This window comes from Haliotis cracherodii, unplaced genomic scaffold (genome assembly GCF_022045235.1).
Source record: "Haliotis cracherodii isolate W230 unplaced genomic scaffold, xgHalCrac1.p SCAF_17, whole genome shotgun sequence".
Taxonomy (NCBI): domain Eukaryota; kingdom Metazoa; phylum Mollusca; class Gastropoda; order Lepetellida; family Haliotidae; genus Haliotis; species Haliotis cracherodii.
In genome coordinates this window covers 5,287,875-5,304,992 of record NW_027266272.1, presented here as the reverse complement: position 1 = coordinate 5,304,992, position 17,118 = coordinate 5,287,875, and the positions used below count along the sequence as shown (strand labels likewise).

The 17,118-nt window shown below is 41.3% G+C and overlaps 1 protein-coding gene across 1 annotated transcript; it reads left to right on the top strand.

The window, feature by feature from the left end:
- The first annotated feature begins 2,014 nt into the window (after window positions 1-2,014).
- On the top strand, window positions 2,015-11,819 carry LOC139464269 (probable transcriptional regulatory protein YrbC). Its single transcript, XM_071245792.1, has 6 exons — window positions 2,015-2,087; window positions 3,900-4,319; window positions 7,061-7,170; window positions 9,107-9,243; window positions 10,312-10,486; window positions 11,284-11,819. Exons 2-6 carry the CDS (start codon window positions 3,980-3,982, stop codon window positions 11,491-11,493), a joined length of 972 nt encoding a protein of 323 aa, XP_071101893.1. The 5' UTR covers window positions 2,015-2,087; window positions 3,900-3,979; the 3' UTR covers window positions 11,494-11,819.
- The last annotated feature ends 5,299 nt before the right edge of the window (window positions 11,820-17,118 follow it).

Sequence of the window (17,118 nt, the reverse complement as noted above, 5' to 3'; positions counted from 1 at the left end):
ATCGGTTTTGAAACAATTTCTGCAATCAACACGAATGTCACTGACCACATTTTACAAATATGGAAACGTCATAGAACAAACAAGATGACGTCACTATAATACGTGACGTAATTTTCTCTACTCTATGACGTCACCTAACAACGGGCTTTTTAATGGCCCGTGGTCAAGCAATATGAGGGCATTATCAAGTTACAGTGGCCTGCTCATTTCTGATAACGTGCGGGCGGTTTAATGATAATTCTATCCAATTTAGCTATAATATTGACTATAGCATTGTTCTTGGGGAATATTAGGCAAGTGAACTTACAATGATCGTGTGTGATAACTTTCCGATATTGTCACTAGCGAATTTTAGCTATTATCAAAGCCGATTGGTCAACTGATGCCACATGACGTCACAGTGCTTCGTTGTGAAAAATACGATATGACGTCATCAATTGTTCTTGACTTCACTTAACTGTGTATTTTTTTCGGTTCATTGAGGTATGAATCGAAAAACCGATGTGCGTAGCGGATTCTTACAAAAGTTTGCACATCGGTTTTTCGATTCATACCTCAATGAACCGAAATTGAGTCAAATACACAGTCAATGCTTATAATTAAATTCGACAACGTAAAACATGTTTCATCTACAATAGTTTAACCCAAAACAGTTGCATATATCAAAACAGACAAAAATGACGGCATTGATGAACATTCCAGGTGTAGGAATACATACAGTGGCGTGACATGAATCAGGTGATAGTTTAATTTATGCACATAACTTGACACGCCTACACAGTCAGTAGCCAATCAACGGAGAGTGGGATTAAAACAATGTTCATTTGACCTGTCAATTAAGGCAAGAGGCGAAAAGACTTGCAACAGTCAGACTGTAACGAACCGGAAGAAATATGTCCGAGAGAAGGCGGCTGTTTCAAATAACATGGTCATTTACTGCGTGATTCAAACATTACTTCTCTGATTACGGTAAAACAGTTGGAGAAATGCTAGTTAGAAATGAAACGCGAAGACATGAAAGTTGAACCGAGGCGAGCGGGAAAAAAAACTGGCGAGCGAGCCTGCACGTTTGCTGTTTCATTCATTCTCGGCCTTCGGTTTCAAAGGGTAGTTTGGACAATGAATATGCATGAAAGTCGCTAAATGTCCTGTGCATGACGATACACGTGAGCAGAAAGGGAATTCCCTCGACTGTAATATTGGGATTCCCCGACATTCCGCAGTAATAAAAGTAGTGCGCAGCGGTGGGCGTGGCTTAATTTTTTACATTTTTTGGGAAATGAATGCAATAACACGTGACCAATTCAGCTAATCAGAATGCAGGAATGTCCATGAACACAACGAAAATTTAATTATAAATTGATAACATGACGTCACCTTAACATAAGACGGCGGTGAGTGAGGTTTATCTGTAGGGTTGGGATTTCATACGTTTTTCTTCTCTTTCTTTCTTAAAATGTCACGCGTAAAAACGCATGTTCAAAATTAAAATAAAGAGGTATCTACTCTACAGTGGGTCTTCATCAAATTTCAAAACACAGTAGGTTTATCTCCTAATTGAGTAATATATAGAATAACCTGCTAGAAACTCGGAATGAAAGATTATCTGTACCTCTTGGAGAGTGCTGTAAGTCCCTCACCAAAGACTCGGGATTAACACCTTTCACTCGGGACAGGCATACAATACATAATTCCTCGTAGCTGGATGGTATGTTCTCTGGTTCTCTAAATAATGAATGACGTGCCCTAATGTCCTTCATTCAAGACTCTGTGAAGCCCATTTCTTGTGTCCCAACCGTGATCTTGCTGGAATATTGCTAAAAGCGGCGTAAAACCATACTCACTCTCTCACTCATTCAAGACTCGGATGAGCAAGTGACCTAGTGTCAGGAAAACCCATCGCGAGGGAAGTATTTTATTACAGCTTTTTTCAGTTTTAGTAATTTCCTGCAAGGGAAATAACCCTGATATCGCAATGGAAGTCTCCGATCTGAAGGCAAGAAATTGAAACACGCTTTGACTTCCGAACGTACATGGGCCGGTCAATGTGCACTTTCAAAACAACGATTGTATTGTTATTATATCTGGTGCGTCCAAGCATAATATTTTATTTTGTTAAAATTCATAATGCATTGTGAATATTCATTATTATTGATCTAAAACTTCATCTTTACGGCGACACATCTTTACACGTCGAAATATTCTGGTTGTCAATATTCGGGGGATAAAACTAGCGTTTGAATTTACCATTGCTCTCACGTAGCCAAAGTTTTGTAAACTACCGTTACAAATTCAACCAAAAATCATGTTTTCAACTGACGTCCATTATTCACGTGACAGCTAGTCCGTATGTTATAAACACAGGACCATGTAACTAATAATATTAAACACAAATCTGCGAGTTTGTTATTATTATTTACATGCTCCTGTGGTTATAAATAATAAACGCATTAATAAATCAAAATGTTGTAAACACAATGCCATTTTTGAAAGTGGTCTAATGTTACAAATGTTGGTAACTTGTATGTTTGTGTGCCATTTTGCCAAACACGGGGATATATATGAAAGATTTCAATCTAATTGCCCTTGGCAGACCAATTTGGAAAAAAATAAATTGTAAGGGTGTGCCGTATTATTGCTCTATCGTTAAATTGAGGTTCTTTCTTTCCATGGTATGAACCGCAATATCATTTTATCATGCTCGATATATCGGGTGATTTCAAATAGTGATTTTTATCCTGTGTTTATTAAGTATCATTGTATGTTCGTGCCAAATGAATTCAGGATTTAAAATCATACAGTATATTGTGATACGTATTGCAATATGGCCTTGTGCATCGCAAAATATTGATACACTAAACCTCAAATACCCATTCCTGTTATTTTGTATAACATTTATGGAATTTTTAAAGCCAGTATTTCATAATTTCAGATGTTAACAACATAGTATCTAATAAATAATGGCTGTTCCTTTTTATTGGTCCTGTTTTCAGCGAAATACAAGGCACTTCTACAAAGCCAGAATAGTTTTAAGTTTTATCAACATGATTAACATGAATGAGGAAAAATGTAACTTCCAAGTTGGGAATTTTGGCTGAAATTTGCCGCAGACTTTCGGGCCAGATATCGGCTTCTGAGCAGGTCAAGCTCAATTCCAGCAAACACTTTGTGTGATTTAGTTGATAATCTGTTAGTTAACAACGTGACTCACTGAACCACTGACTTGTCTGACCGAGTCTTTGTCCACTTCTCATACGCAGACTGTACGCAGTCTGCTGTGATAAAACTATTGTTAACTACAACAGACACAGGGTTTTACGTGACAGACAAATGTAGAGAATGGACTCAGAAAAAGAATATACTGCATCCCAAGGGACGCACAATGATGTTCACTGTACCTACAACGTAACAAGAACAGATATGGCTTTCTGATAATTCATCCATCTGTCATGAACACTGTTGTTAATGTTTATTAGCGTAATGGGACCACCTGCCCATGATACAGTTTAAAGAATGTAAAGCAGTTTTCTTACAGAGCGCATAGATGGGGTTGCAGTCTAATATAATACAACATGGTGACATGAAAACCAAAATAATTTAACAATAATGTTAAGTATATTAAATACAGTACAGATCACACAGTATTCAAAATATTGCTACAAATACTTTATATCCTTGAAATAATTACCTCTCATCATTGATTCATTCCAGACTCGAAAGTAATTATCTAAACTGGTACGCTACACAATTTCATGACTTAACAGGACCCTCATATTGCCTGCAGGGACCCTTAAAATTAATTATTTGGGTTCCCTGGACCCCAACTTTTGTAAGTCAAGGTAAAACCCTGCAGACAATAACCTGTGTGAAATTTTGACTGTTAATTTTCCTATTTTCAGGTACAGCAGCCAGGAGCAAGCCTATAATGGCCACAGAATCAGCCCTTTAAGAAAGTGCATTCACTGTTTACTTAATCATCATGGCTGCAGCCTATTCAAACTTCACAAGAAAAATCCTTCTCAATCTCACAGACGTCAAATCAAGTAGTAAGCTGTTGCCAGCATTGATCTGTTCAATATGGCGAAGACGGGATTATTCCAGCTGTCCGAACAGCTCGTGTAGACGCCCCTTCAACATCCACCGATTATGCAGGAACTGGGGCGGCGCCACAAGTCAGGCCATCCTCATCTCGGTGCCAAAGAGATGTATGGCGGGACACAGCAAATGGCAGAACATAAAACGAACGAAAACAGCCAAAGACTCGGAACGAAACAAAGTGTTTTCACAATTTGCCAATCAGATAAGGGCAGTTGTACAAGGTTTGTTTAAAGTGTGTTTTTTCTCATTGCGATCTGTTACCAATATTATATCCGAGGTTAGAGTACATATTCGATAACCCATGCTTTCAGTAAAAGGCAGCTATGTTTGTCATAAGAGGCAACTAAAGGGATCAGTGGTCAGGCTCACTGACTTGGTTGATGCATGTCACCGAATTCCTCTTGCGTGGATCGATGTTCATGATGTCAATCACTGGATTGTCTGGTCCCGACTCTATTATTTTGTCATATAGCTGGAATATTGCTAAGTGAGGCATTAAACAACAAACAAATTAGTTTGAATTGATCTCAAGCTACCTATGTTTGTTGTCAGAGGCCACTCAAGGGATTGGCTGATCAAGTGTGGTGACTTGGCAGTGATTTTGCAAACTTTAAGGTGATATTCTGCTATACCTGTACAAAAATTGAGAAATATCTTCAGGACATATTGTACAGAAGAGTCAAGAATTAAATAAACCAAATCCACACTGTTGGATTGTAAACGTTTCCTTTCTTAAAGAGTAAATCAAGAAAAGTACAATTTATAGACAAATCTGTTATAGATCTTTGTAAATACCCACTACTAATACCCAAAATGTAAATGAAATTGACGACAGGCGTTTGTTATTGTGTGTATCACAGAGATTTGTGGGGGCATGGGTGGCCCAGTCGTCCGAGGCGCCGCGATTCGCTGTGCAGAGTTGCGTCCCTTGGGCATGCCAGAAACCTATGATCGTGGGTTTCAAATCCCGGTTCGCCCCGATTATGTTTCTAGGTTTGTCAGCACCATACACGTGCTCGTGGGTTTCACCGAAGTGGTAAACGTCTTAGACCTGCATCACCTCGGGCTTTCCTCCTGCATTAGGTTGACACGCCGTGATATAACTGGAATAATGTTAAAAGCAGCGTTAAACCAAACTCACTCACTCACTCACTCACAGAGATTTGTACAGAAAATTGAGTAACATGGTATTTTAATAATTAGTGTCAGGTATCATTATCAAAAAACATTTTAGTTTCATCAACATTGAACTATGTCTGTTTTCTATCATAACTGTCAGTCAATCTCAAATTTAACTTGTGTGTGTGATTTAACACCAGCCCATCCCTGTCAATTTTCTAAGCATTTGGGCCACTTATTAAGGCAAATAGGGCAAAAACTCTCCAATCCCAGTTTAGTGTGTAAATCTCTAACTCTTAAAGTTTCCTAATTCATCATGGGTTGTCTCCCTTATGTTGAGTATGAAGCAAGCTCCTTCCCAGCGAGGGGGCACGGGTGGCCCAGTCGTCTCGCTGTGCAGATTTGCTTCCCTTGGGCATGCCAGAAATCTATGATTGTGGGTTCGAATCCCGGTTCGCCCCGATTATGTTCCTAGGTCTGTCAGCACCATTCCTGTGCTCGTGGGTTTCACCGAAGTGGTAAACGTCTGAGACCTGCATCACTTCGGGCTTTCCTCCCACATTAAGCTGACAAATCGAGATATAACTGGAATATTGTTAAAAGTGGCGTTAAACCCAACTCACTCACTCACTCACTCACTCACTCACTCCTTCCCAGCGTGTGACACCTTCGTTACACACTCGGTAACAGTGCTTCCACCAGTATGGGCGTGGCCATTACAAGAATTTTAAAATTTGCCTTCTAACTCCAAATGTAGTAATGTTTATCCTTTTGTTTATGTCTAATGGAATGCCAATACTGTTATTTTTTAAAAAGGTTTACGACTGATCATATTTCACAGATGAGTTTAACATTTTGTTTGTTTGATCAGATTGGTTTGAGATTGCAGACGAATGGAAAATCACTCAAATTCCTCCTTACATTCTTACTATACCATGATAGTTGAAATGAAATAGAAATTCAAATTGACAAACACAGAAAACAATTTAGTTAGCATAAGAGTATTCGGCATCACGGCAGTCATCGCTTGTTTGTAAACATAACGGTCAGTCGGCTGCGAGTTCAACTCCAAGCATTGTTGTGGTCACGTATCACAGTGGGGAGTTTTGACTTGTGGCAGCGATGGTATAGAGAGCTCCGCGACCGGGATATCACTGCTTGGAGTTTGAAGGTCGTGTGACACACAGGAGGCTGTTACTGTCTAGTACAGCATGTGAAATGGGGTTTGACGTCTCGTTCAAGATTACTGCACTTATGTAGCTTATACTAGTCTGGACTGATGCCGATTTTATGGTGCTTGCCCACTGAGATACGGGGGCTGGCATGATGCAGCAACTGTGCGATCTGAGATATATCAGGATAGCTTGCTCATGATCTGATAGGTATCACAATACTTGTATGTGCTCTTATCTTACTCTGGTTTAGTGGAAGAGCGTCCGCCCGGAGAGCTGAAGGTTCAGGGTTCGATCCCCGGCCGCGTCATACCATTTCAAACTGTACTTGTCAGGCTTATGAGTGAGAGGGTGAGTTGGGTTTAACGCCGCTTTTAACAGTATTACAGTCATATCTTGGCATGGTCAGGATTATGATAAGTTTTAGCAATTCTTTCTAAGGACAAACTTAACCCTGATAATGTTGATGATGCTTCAAGGTTTGTCAGCATCATAGCCATGCTTGTAGCTTGTAGTGGTAAACTGGAATACTGTTCAAATCCTTTTGAAAGCTGGCCCTTTGACTCTCTCACTTCCTGTTTTGTTTCATTTTGACAGTGTGATTTTTAAGATTTTAGAAATAGCTTAAAAAAGCTAAATACCCTTAATAAAGACATCCTTAATTTTTCCAGCTACTGGTGTGTCGAACCCCAAACAAAATGCCACATTAGCCAGGATCATAGCTGATGCCAAGATGAAGAATGTTCCTTCTGCTACCATTGATGCTGCATTGGCAGCAGCTGTAAGTAGTTGTGTGTAGGTGGGGTTGTACAGTGTGTGGCATGGGACCTGGTTAGGGTGTTACTGTGACTGTGGGAGTGTTACTGTGTGTGTAGGTGGGGTACTACTGTGTGTGGGATGGGACCTGGTTAGGGTGTTACTGTGAGTGTTACTGTGAGTGTGGGAGTGTTACTGTGTGTGTAGGTGGGGTACTACTGTGTGTGTGAGATGGGACCTGGTTAGGGTGTTACTGTGAGTGTTACTGTGACTGGGAGTGTTGCTGTGTGTGTAGGTGGGGTTGTACTGTGTGTGGTATGGCACCTGGTTAGGGTGTTACTGTGAGTGTTACTTTGAGTGTGGGAGTGTTGCTGTGTGTGTAGGTGGGGTTGTACTGTGTGTGGGATGGGACCTGGTTAGGGTGTTACTGTGAGTGTTACTGTGAGTGTGGGAGTGTTGCTGTGTGCATAGGTGGGGCTGTACTGTGTGTGTGGGATGGGACCTGGTTAGGGTGTTACTGTGAGTGTTACTGTGAGTGTGGGAGTGTTGCTGTGTGTGTAGGTGGGGTACTACTGTGTGTGGGATGGGACCTGGTTAGGGTGTTACTGTGAGTGTTACTGTGAGTGTGGGAGTGTTGCTGTGTGTGTAGGTGGGGTTGTACTGTGTGTGTGGGATGGGATGGTTAGGGTGTTACTGTGAGTGTTACTGTGAGTGTGGGAGTGTTGCTGTGTGTGTAGGTGGGGTACTACTGTGTGTGGGATGGGACCTGGTTAGGGTGTTACTGTGAGTGTTACTGTGACTGGGAGTGTTGCTGTGTGTGTAGGTGGGGTTGTACTGTGTGTGGTATGGCACCTGGTTAGGGTGTTACTGTGAGTGTTACTTTGAGTGTGGGAGTGTTGCTGTGTGTGTAGGTGGGGTTGTACTGTGTGTGGGATGGGACCTGGTTAGGGTGTTACTGTGAGTGTTACTGTGAGTGTGGGAGTGTTGCTGTGTGCATAGGTGGGGCTGTACTGTGTGTGTGGGATGGGACCTGGTTAGGGTGTTACTGTGAGTGTTACTGTGAGTGTGGGAGTGTTGCTGTGTGTGTAGGTGGGGTACTACTGTGTGTGGGATGGGACCTGGTTAGGGTGTTACTGTGAGTGTTACTGTGAGTGTGGGAGTGTTGCTGTGTGTGTAGGTGGGGTTGTACTGTGTGTGTGGGATGGGATGGTTAGGGTGTTACTGTGAGTGTTACTGTGAGTGTGGGAGTGTTGCTGTGTGTGTAGGTGGGATACTACTGTGTGTGGGATGGGACCTGGTTAGGGTGTTACTGTGAGTGTTACTGTGACTGGGAGTGTTGCTGTGTGTGTAGGTGGGGTACTACTGTGTGTGGGATGGGATGGTTAGGGTGTTACTGTGAGTGTTACTGTGAGTGTGGGAGTGTTGCTGTGTGTCTAGGTGGGGTTGTACTGTGTGTGGGATGGGACCTGGTTAGGGTGTTACTGTGAGTGTTGCTGTGTGTGTAGGTGGGGCTGTACTGTGTGTGTGGGATGGGATGGTTAGGGTGTTACTGTGAGTGTTACTGTGAGTGTGGGATCGTTGCTGTGTGTCTAGGTGGGGTTGTACTGTGTGTGGGATGGGACCTGGTTAGGGTGTTACTGTGAGTGTTGCTGTGTGTCTAGGTGGGGTTGTACTGTGCGTGTGGGATGGGACCTGGTTAGGGTGTTACTGTGAATGTGTGTGTTTTACTGTAGGGGCAGAGGGGGGTGTTACAGAGATTTGTTTACGTTGTATTACATATTTCCTCGTATTTGAATGATTGCTATAGGATTAGGTTCTATCCTGTGTTCATTTGGATAACAGACAAATATGCATGATATGTTTTGTAAATATACAACACCTGAAAGTGGACGTTGATGACGTTTTGGTTCAACAGTGCCTGTGTTGATGATTTCTCAGAGTTATTCTTCTGCTACTTGCAGGCAAAGGCCCGAGACAATTCCTCTGTGGTCTTCTTCGAAGGACGTGGTCCTTGTGGGACGTTCTTCATCATTGAAGCATTTACTGCCAAGCCCACAAAAACAAAGAACGACCTTCAAAATATTATCAAGAGGTTTGGGTATGTATTTCAATGGTAGAAACAAACATTTATAATCCACTAGTCCTTATAATGATAATGTATAGCAAAATCATTAAAAATGGCAAATTTCTACTGGTCCTTATGATACCTTAGCTATTGGGCTATTTGGCAAGGACTACAGGACTAGTGCCAATTTCTAACGCTGTATTTCACAAAAATATATTTTACAATAGGTATTAATACACATAGGCTAACTGTAACTCCATCCACTAACATCCTGTCACAGTAGGGGGCGGTCGGGTAGCCTAGTGGTTAAAGCGTTCGCTCGTCACGCCGAAGACCCAGGTTCGATTCCCGACATGGGTACAATGTGTGAAGCCCATTTCTGGTGTCCCCCGCCATGGTATTGCTGGAATATTGCTAAAAGCGGCGTAAAACCATACTCACTCACTCACTCACTGTCACAGTAGTATATATTCTTAACTATTGAGGCAAGGATTGAGTACCAGACTAAAATCACACAGAACTATATCAATGTGTATCTCAAGGATAGCTTTGCAGCAGGTTTGTTTGTTTGTTTGTTTGTTGTTTAACGCCGCACTCAGCAATTTTCCAGCTATATGACAGTGGTCTGTAAATAATCCAGTCCAGACAATCCAGTGATTGACATCATGAGCATCGATCCACTCAATAGGGATACAAAGACATGCATCAACCAAGTCAGCCAGCCTGATCACCCGATCACATTAGTCATCTCCTATGACAAGCATAGTCGCTTTTTATTCCATTCTACCCCAGATCTTCATGAGATGTTCTTCTTGGTATTTCAGGGCTTCTACCCGTGAAGATTCCGGGGTAGAATAGGCCTTCAGCAACCCATGCTTGCCGTTAAAGGCGACTATGCTTGTCGTGAAAGGCTACTAACGGGATAGGGTGGTCAGGCTCGCTGACTTGGTTGATACATGTCATCGATCTCAATTGCGTGGATCGATGCTCATGATATCAATCACTGGATTGTCTGGTCCAGACTCGATTATTTACAGACCGCCGTCATATAGCTGTAATATTGCTGAGTGTGGCGTTAAACAACAAACTAACCAATTTCAGGGCTTCTATTGGCGAATCAGGCATGGCAAGACATGCTTTTGACAAGAAGGGTATCATCATGGCAACTCTTTCGGAGGAGAACGTTGACATGGACAAGTACGTCGATGTTGCTATTGAAGCTGGGGCCGAAGATGTCACCACAGAGAAGGATGAAATGGATGAAAGTTTTCTTAAAGTAAGCTGAGTTGGCAGTGATGGTCTGTTTCAGTTTCCAAACACGGATAGGATTATTTTCCAATGACATGAGTTCAGTTTAATAAATTGATGGCCAATACTGTTTAGCCTACAGCAGCATTAAGAATCAGGTAACAGTCACATCTTCATGGCAGTAGTGTCTTTTTTCCTCACAAATTCATTTGTTTAGCAATCCTTAGGTAAATATCATTTGAAAGTTTGTAATTTTATATACTGGTATTTACATGAAGGATATTGAGAAAGAATTCAATGAATGTAGGATTTCCTATTGCTTGTCATAAGAGGTAACCAGTCGTCTAAGGTGCAGCGATACGCTGTGCAGAGTTGCGTCCCTTGGGCATGCCAGAAACCTATGATTGTGGGTTCGAATCCTGTTTCACCCCTATTATGTTTCTAGGTTTTGTCAGCGGCATACCCATGTTCGTGGGTTTCACCGTATTGAGACCTGCATCACTTCGGGCTTTCCTCTGACATTAAGCTGACACGCCCTGATATAACTGGAATACAGTTAAAAGTGGTGTTTAACCCAACTCACTCACTCACTCACTTGTTGTGTCTTGGTCACATGTCATCCCACCCTGATGACATGAGCTGTTGCTCATAATATCAACCACTGAATTGGCTGACCCAGACTTGATTATTTACAGGCTGTCATGATACAGCTGGAATATTGCCTACCATGGCATAAAACAACAATCAAAACAAATATTTGACTATCAATTTCTTTAAAAACCAATCTTCAAAAGATTACTCTCTGAAGCAACCTCTCTGCTTCAGTTTATATGTGACCCGACGACCTTGATGTCTGTGAAGGGAAAGCTGGAGGGTGAGGTAGACGTCCGTTCTTTCATGGTGGACTACCTGCCGCTGACCACCGTCACCCCCCAGCCACAGGAGCAGGAGGTCCTGGAGAAGCTCATTGAAAAGATGGAAGAAAACCCGGATGTCCAACGAGTGTTTTTCAATGTCAGTGGACCTGATTCATGACACTCAACACTAGATTATCTCTGTCTGAGGGTGTTGAAATCGTGAGAGCTCTGTACTGTTTTTTAGAACTGGAACTCATGGATTAGATTTGATGTGATGTACTGTGATCTAAGGCTAAAAAAATAATAGTCTTTGTTCTCAGGCACTGCCCTCATGATCATAAAGTTCATTTCATGTTTCCTTTTTGTTCCCATTTTCATTTTTTTGTGTGCATTGTGTTGAAGTATGATATATTTTTTAAAATGGAAATTAAGACTTTAGGATGATGCGGGTGGTGCCTGAGAACCAAAACTATTATTTTTTTAGACTAAATGGATAATAAATAACAATTGAACACTTGTGACATTTGTATGAAATCAACTGCCGGGCAAAAAAAGTTTGATTTGCAACATAAAGTGAAACAAACAAGAAATGTTTATTTGACGATGGTTGTGCATCCGAAGTTTGGGTCTATGGAATGTGCTTGTGTGTGTTCACAGTCTGTTTTGAGCTTGCAAGTTGTATGCCAGTGTGTGTTGCCATTGAATGTGGGAATACCATCATGTAGCGGAGTGAAATGTGAACAACAAACATCAATGCTAGGAACACTATTACAAGTCTATTATTGATAGGTCTTATTCTCAGGATATTTGACCGCCTCCGTGGTCTAGTGGTAGAGCGTCCGCCTAGAGAGCGGAAGTCTGGGGTTCGATCCCCGGACGCGTCATACCAAGAGACGTTAAAAGATGGTACTTGATGTTACCCTGTCTGGTGCTCGGCATTAAGGGGCTAAAGCAAGGACTGGTTGGCTCGGAGTCAGTATACTGTGTCTGAGTGGGGTATTCATGTTAAACTGCGGCATGGTATCTCAGTGGGCTAGCACTATAAATCGGCATCAGTCTGGACTAGTACAAGCAGCCACACACACACACACGTCGCTATAGAAGTACAATACTCTTGGATGCGACGTTAAACCCAATTTCACCCCACCTCACCTCAGGATATTTGAGGAAATTATGAAGTATGATGGTGTCTTAATTAAAACTTTACTCGGTGAAAGTCGAGCAGCATGTCATGAGAAGGCTTCAGTGTGAATGACAAATAGATACTCACCACCATAAGAAACGCGAACCATACAAACATATAGAGAAGTATGTACGTTAAGAAGAGCTATTTCCAATGTGCTAAATGACAAAACTATTAATCAGTCAGGTGTTACAACAGTGTCTTTGTTCTTATCACAATATGCTGCATATTATGTCCAAACTATACCGCATATCCTGCACGAGATAAATGGTGCGTCACAAGTCATGGTTCTATGACGTCACATGTGATGCGTTCATGAGCGTCGGTTCACACAACATAACAGTATGTTCATTTGTGCATCGAATCAATCTAACATCTCTTGAATATTAGTAAGTCTTCATACATTATCCAACATGTGTGGTATTTGCATTTCTTTTGTTGCTTAGTATACAAGGAGGAAATGGTATACAATAATCTGCCAAATTTCCCCTTTAACAATTCTGATGACTTCACATAAATGCTGAAAGCTTTATCTGATGTACACAGTGGTGATTCCAGGTTAAAGAGGTGACCAGATGGATCGGGTTGTGACTTGGTTGATAACATGTCATCCTACCGACCATGTGGATCGTTACTGACAATATCAATCACTGGTTTGTCTGGTCTCTGGATCTGGATCTACAGGCCACAGCCATCATATAGATGGAATATTTTGGGATGGGGTTAAGCAACAAACAAGCAAACTTCCAAAGATGTGAACAGGACATTGTTACTCCACACCCAAGTATGAGACCATTGCCATAAGAGCTGACAGGATTTCAAGTCTATGGTTAGTGTGAGGTGTGGTGGTCGCGTTGTGGGTAAATTAGGTGCGAACCCCACCCTTCCTGAATGAATGCCATCAAATCATTCTATTGCTCACACATGTATTCTAAATACTACTTAACACCAGTCTCAAAAGCATTGAGAAAGATGCTATTGAAGTAAAATTACAGAAAATATAATATAAAAAAAATATTATGAAGGAAGCTTATACATGCACCATCAATTTTGTTTGGTGTTGAACCCGAGGACCAAATGCGATTTTATTTGCGTCCCACGTACCACACTACCACCACGTACCACACTACCACGTCTCGAATACCCTCTAAATGATGAGGAGTACCAAAAAGGGGTGGCATCCTCGTAAATTTGTCACTCGTCCTGGGTTCGATTTTCCGTCCGTCCTGTAAAAGGGTACATTTCTGGTGTCACACTGGTAATATTGCTGGTGTCACACTGGTGATACTCCTGGAATAAGAGCAACATAAAACTATACTATATACAGTGTGTGACATCGACTGACTCATATCCGAGTGTGTTCATGCTAGGAGGGGCGGTGAGGCGGCCTCGTGGTTAATGCGTTCGCTCATCACGCGGAAGACAGAGGTTCGATTACCCACATGGGCACAGTATGTGAAGGTACTTCTGGTGTTGCAAGCCGTGATATTGCTGGAATAAGGCGGCTTAAAACCATACTCACTCACTCATGCTAGAAACCAAATGTTTGCACGCCCACACACGCCCCCATCATTTCTTGCTGTGAGGAATGAAGTATGTGCAAGCAGCTCTTGATGATGATTGAAGCTCATAGTTTCACTGTGGGCTTGTCTGATCAAGGATTCAGGTTTATCTAGTTTAAAGCATGTTGGCCCCCAGAAGATCTGGGTTAGATTTTGTCTTCAGCATACCATGCTTGTAAAAGGTGACAAACGGATCGAAACGTGAGACATTTTTGCCTATCGTATCCTTGTTTATGAAACCAAATTGATGCATATTAACGGGAAAAGAATACTAAATATACGTCACGGATATGGTTCAAACTTTATTCATACGGTACGGAACAGGTCTTCAGCGACCCATGCTTGCCGTCAATGGCGACTATGCTTGTAAGGGGCGACTAACGGGATCGGGAGGTCTAACTCGTTGACTTGGTTGATGCATGTCATTGTATCCCAGTTGCGTAGATCGATGCTTACGATGTCAGTCACTGGATTGTCTGGTCCAGACTCGATTATTTACAGACCGCCGTCATAGCTGGAATATTGCTGAGTGCGGCTTAAAACAACAAACAACAGTTCTAGGTCGGATTCGACCGCATCCGCGCTCCAGTGGATAGAGCGCATGTCCGGGGAACGGTTCGCCTGTGCTTCGATCTCCAACCGAGTCATACGTTGGAAGAGGATACTTACTAAGTTTTTGAATGGCATTTAGAAGTGATACACATAAGGAAGAGAATGTATGGATGTCAACTTCTTTATTATGAGGAAACACAACGTTTCGGAGTATATACTTACTCATTCATCGTGTGAATGAATGCTATGAGACAGAGAGCATATATATGTACATGTACAACAAAAGGCGGAAACTTAACAAGGGAAGCCAACAGATAATTGGCGCTGATCGGTGATTAGCATAGACAATGGAAGCCAACACTTTACAGTAATTAGCGCTGATAGTTATGGACATCTGGAAGCCAGGACTTCAATTATCACTGATTGGTGATTGGCAATGGAAAATAGGCAAACGGGAGGCCGGGGGTAATTGGTTGGATTGAATTGTTTAACGCCGCTCTCAGCAATATTACAGCTATATGACGGCGGTCTGTAAGTAATCGAGTCTGGACCAGACAATCCAGTGATTGATATCATGAGCATCGATCCACGCAATTGGGACCGATGACATGCATCAACCAAGTCAGCGAGCCTGACCACCCGATCCCGTTAGTCGCCTTTTACGACAAGCATAGTCGCCTTTTACGGCAAGCATGGGTTGCTGAAGACAGATTCTACCCCGGAATCTTCACGGGTCCCGGGGGTAATTAGTACTGATAGGTAAAAGAATGGAAATAGCCAGTTGGTGCCACTTTAGTCGCATAATTTTATTTTTCGTAGGTTGAAATTTCTCGTTATTTCAATTATTTTCTCGAATTTTCGAGTTCTTTCTAGCTAAAATCGAAATTTCGAGTTTTTGTAATAACGTGAAACGTCGATTTAAAAAGATACATGCTACTTCGCTATATGCACCCATTTTCACCCCACCCAACTCCGACTTCTCATGGCGTTTGTGGAGCCAGCTTATGGGATGGCCATTGAACAGTTGATCATGTATGCTTTACTGTTGAAATGTGATTAAAGATGGGACTGACCTCGGGAATACAAATAAACAAATAAAAACTGACACTATTGTTCAGCAGTCAGTCATAGAACCAAACGTTGAGCAAAATCATGTTAGTTCAGGGTCACCTTTCCAACCCATTGGCTTCTGATATATACACAAGCTTTAAGAATTATATTAACCCCTATTTAAACAAGTAGAGATTGCTGCAGGGCATCAATAGCTCCCCGCAATATAATGTTATGTGCAGAGGAAGGAAGTGTAAGCTATGGGAGGAGAGAATTTGTGTTAAGTACAAATTGGTTGTTATTAATGTACTTATCTTTGGAAAGCACAATAAAAGAAATAGTGTCTTTAATTGGTCAGCACAAAGAAAACCCAGGCAAGGGTTTGCCTGTCAGGCAAAACTTGATATATACCCACTATTAGTACCAATAAAAAAAATTCCTATAAAGATAACACAACAAATGTCATTCTAAAGCATGCTTTTGCAGCAAATATCAATATTTCTGGTCAAAATGTTGGTTGGGTTAAATAAAGCAAACTTTTAAAATAGTAAACACAAAAAATGTAATGGATCCACTCTAAATATACGTCAGTTCAAATGTAAAAATTCACGCAATCATTAATGGATTCCCATTTATCTAGCAGCAAGTTAGGAACATACAGTTTGGTCACGTTATCTATAAATATTGAGAATTATCTTACATATTGTAAAAACAAAAGGCCATAGGTCAAAACTTCGTTTAAGTAATCACAAACTAAAAATTGAAACAATTGTAGATATACAAAAACACCAACCCCATTTGAACAACGTCTCTGTGAAACATGTGATGTCTCAGAAGATGAACAACATTACGCACTGTCTTACGTAATACAACCAAGAAAGAGAATCACAAATAATCCCCAATCATGATAGAGAATTTGGTACACTCTGTTAAAAGGAGCAGATTCTTAATAAGTTTACCAACAGTTATCCAGAAACAACTTCCAAGATCTGTTAACATATCAACAATTACAAACAAATTCCTTGTATATGTATGTACAACATTACCATAGTTTTGCTCAATTCTCATATTGTTTCCATATCATTATAATACACTTGTTTTTTAAATAAAATTGTTATAATGTACCTCCTTTGAATGTTGAATGTTCCTGTGTTTTTTAATTGTCGTTTATTGTGCATGTATTTTGTAGTTTGTGATACATATCTCATCTAAAACATCTTTGTTGTATAATAGTTTCTTACAGTTGTTTACGGGGGCATGGTTGGCCCAGTCGCCGAAGGCCCTGCAATTCGCTATGCAATTCGCTATGCCAGAAACCTGTGACAGTGTGTTTGAATCTCGGTTCGCCCCAATTTTGTTGTCAGCACAAAACCCTTGCTCGTTGGTTTCACCAAAGTGGTGAACGTCTAAGACCTGCATCACTTCAGACTTTCCTCCCACATCAAGCTGACACGGA

What these genes read in the sequence shown, in the direction of transcription:
- LOC139464269 (XM_071245792.1), top strand. Translation starts at nt 3,980, where the DNA reads ATGGCTGCAGCCTATTCAAACTTCACAAGAAAAATCCTTCTCAATCTC. An exon ending in ATGCTGCATTGGCAGCAGCT is followed by an intron (nt 7,171 to 9,106) that starts GTAAGTAGTTGT and finishes TGCTACTTGCAG; the next exon opens with GCAAAGGCCCGAGACAATTC. An exon ending in TGGATGAAAGTTTTCTTAAA is followed by an intron (nt 10,487 to 11,283) that starts GTAAGCTGAGTT and finishes TCTCTGCTTCAG; the next exon opens with TTTATATGTGACCCGACGAC.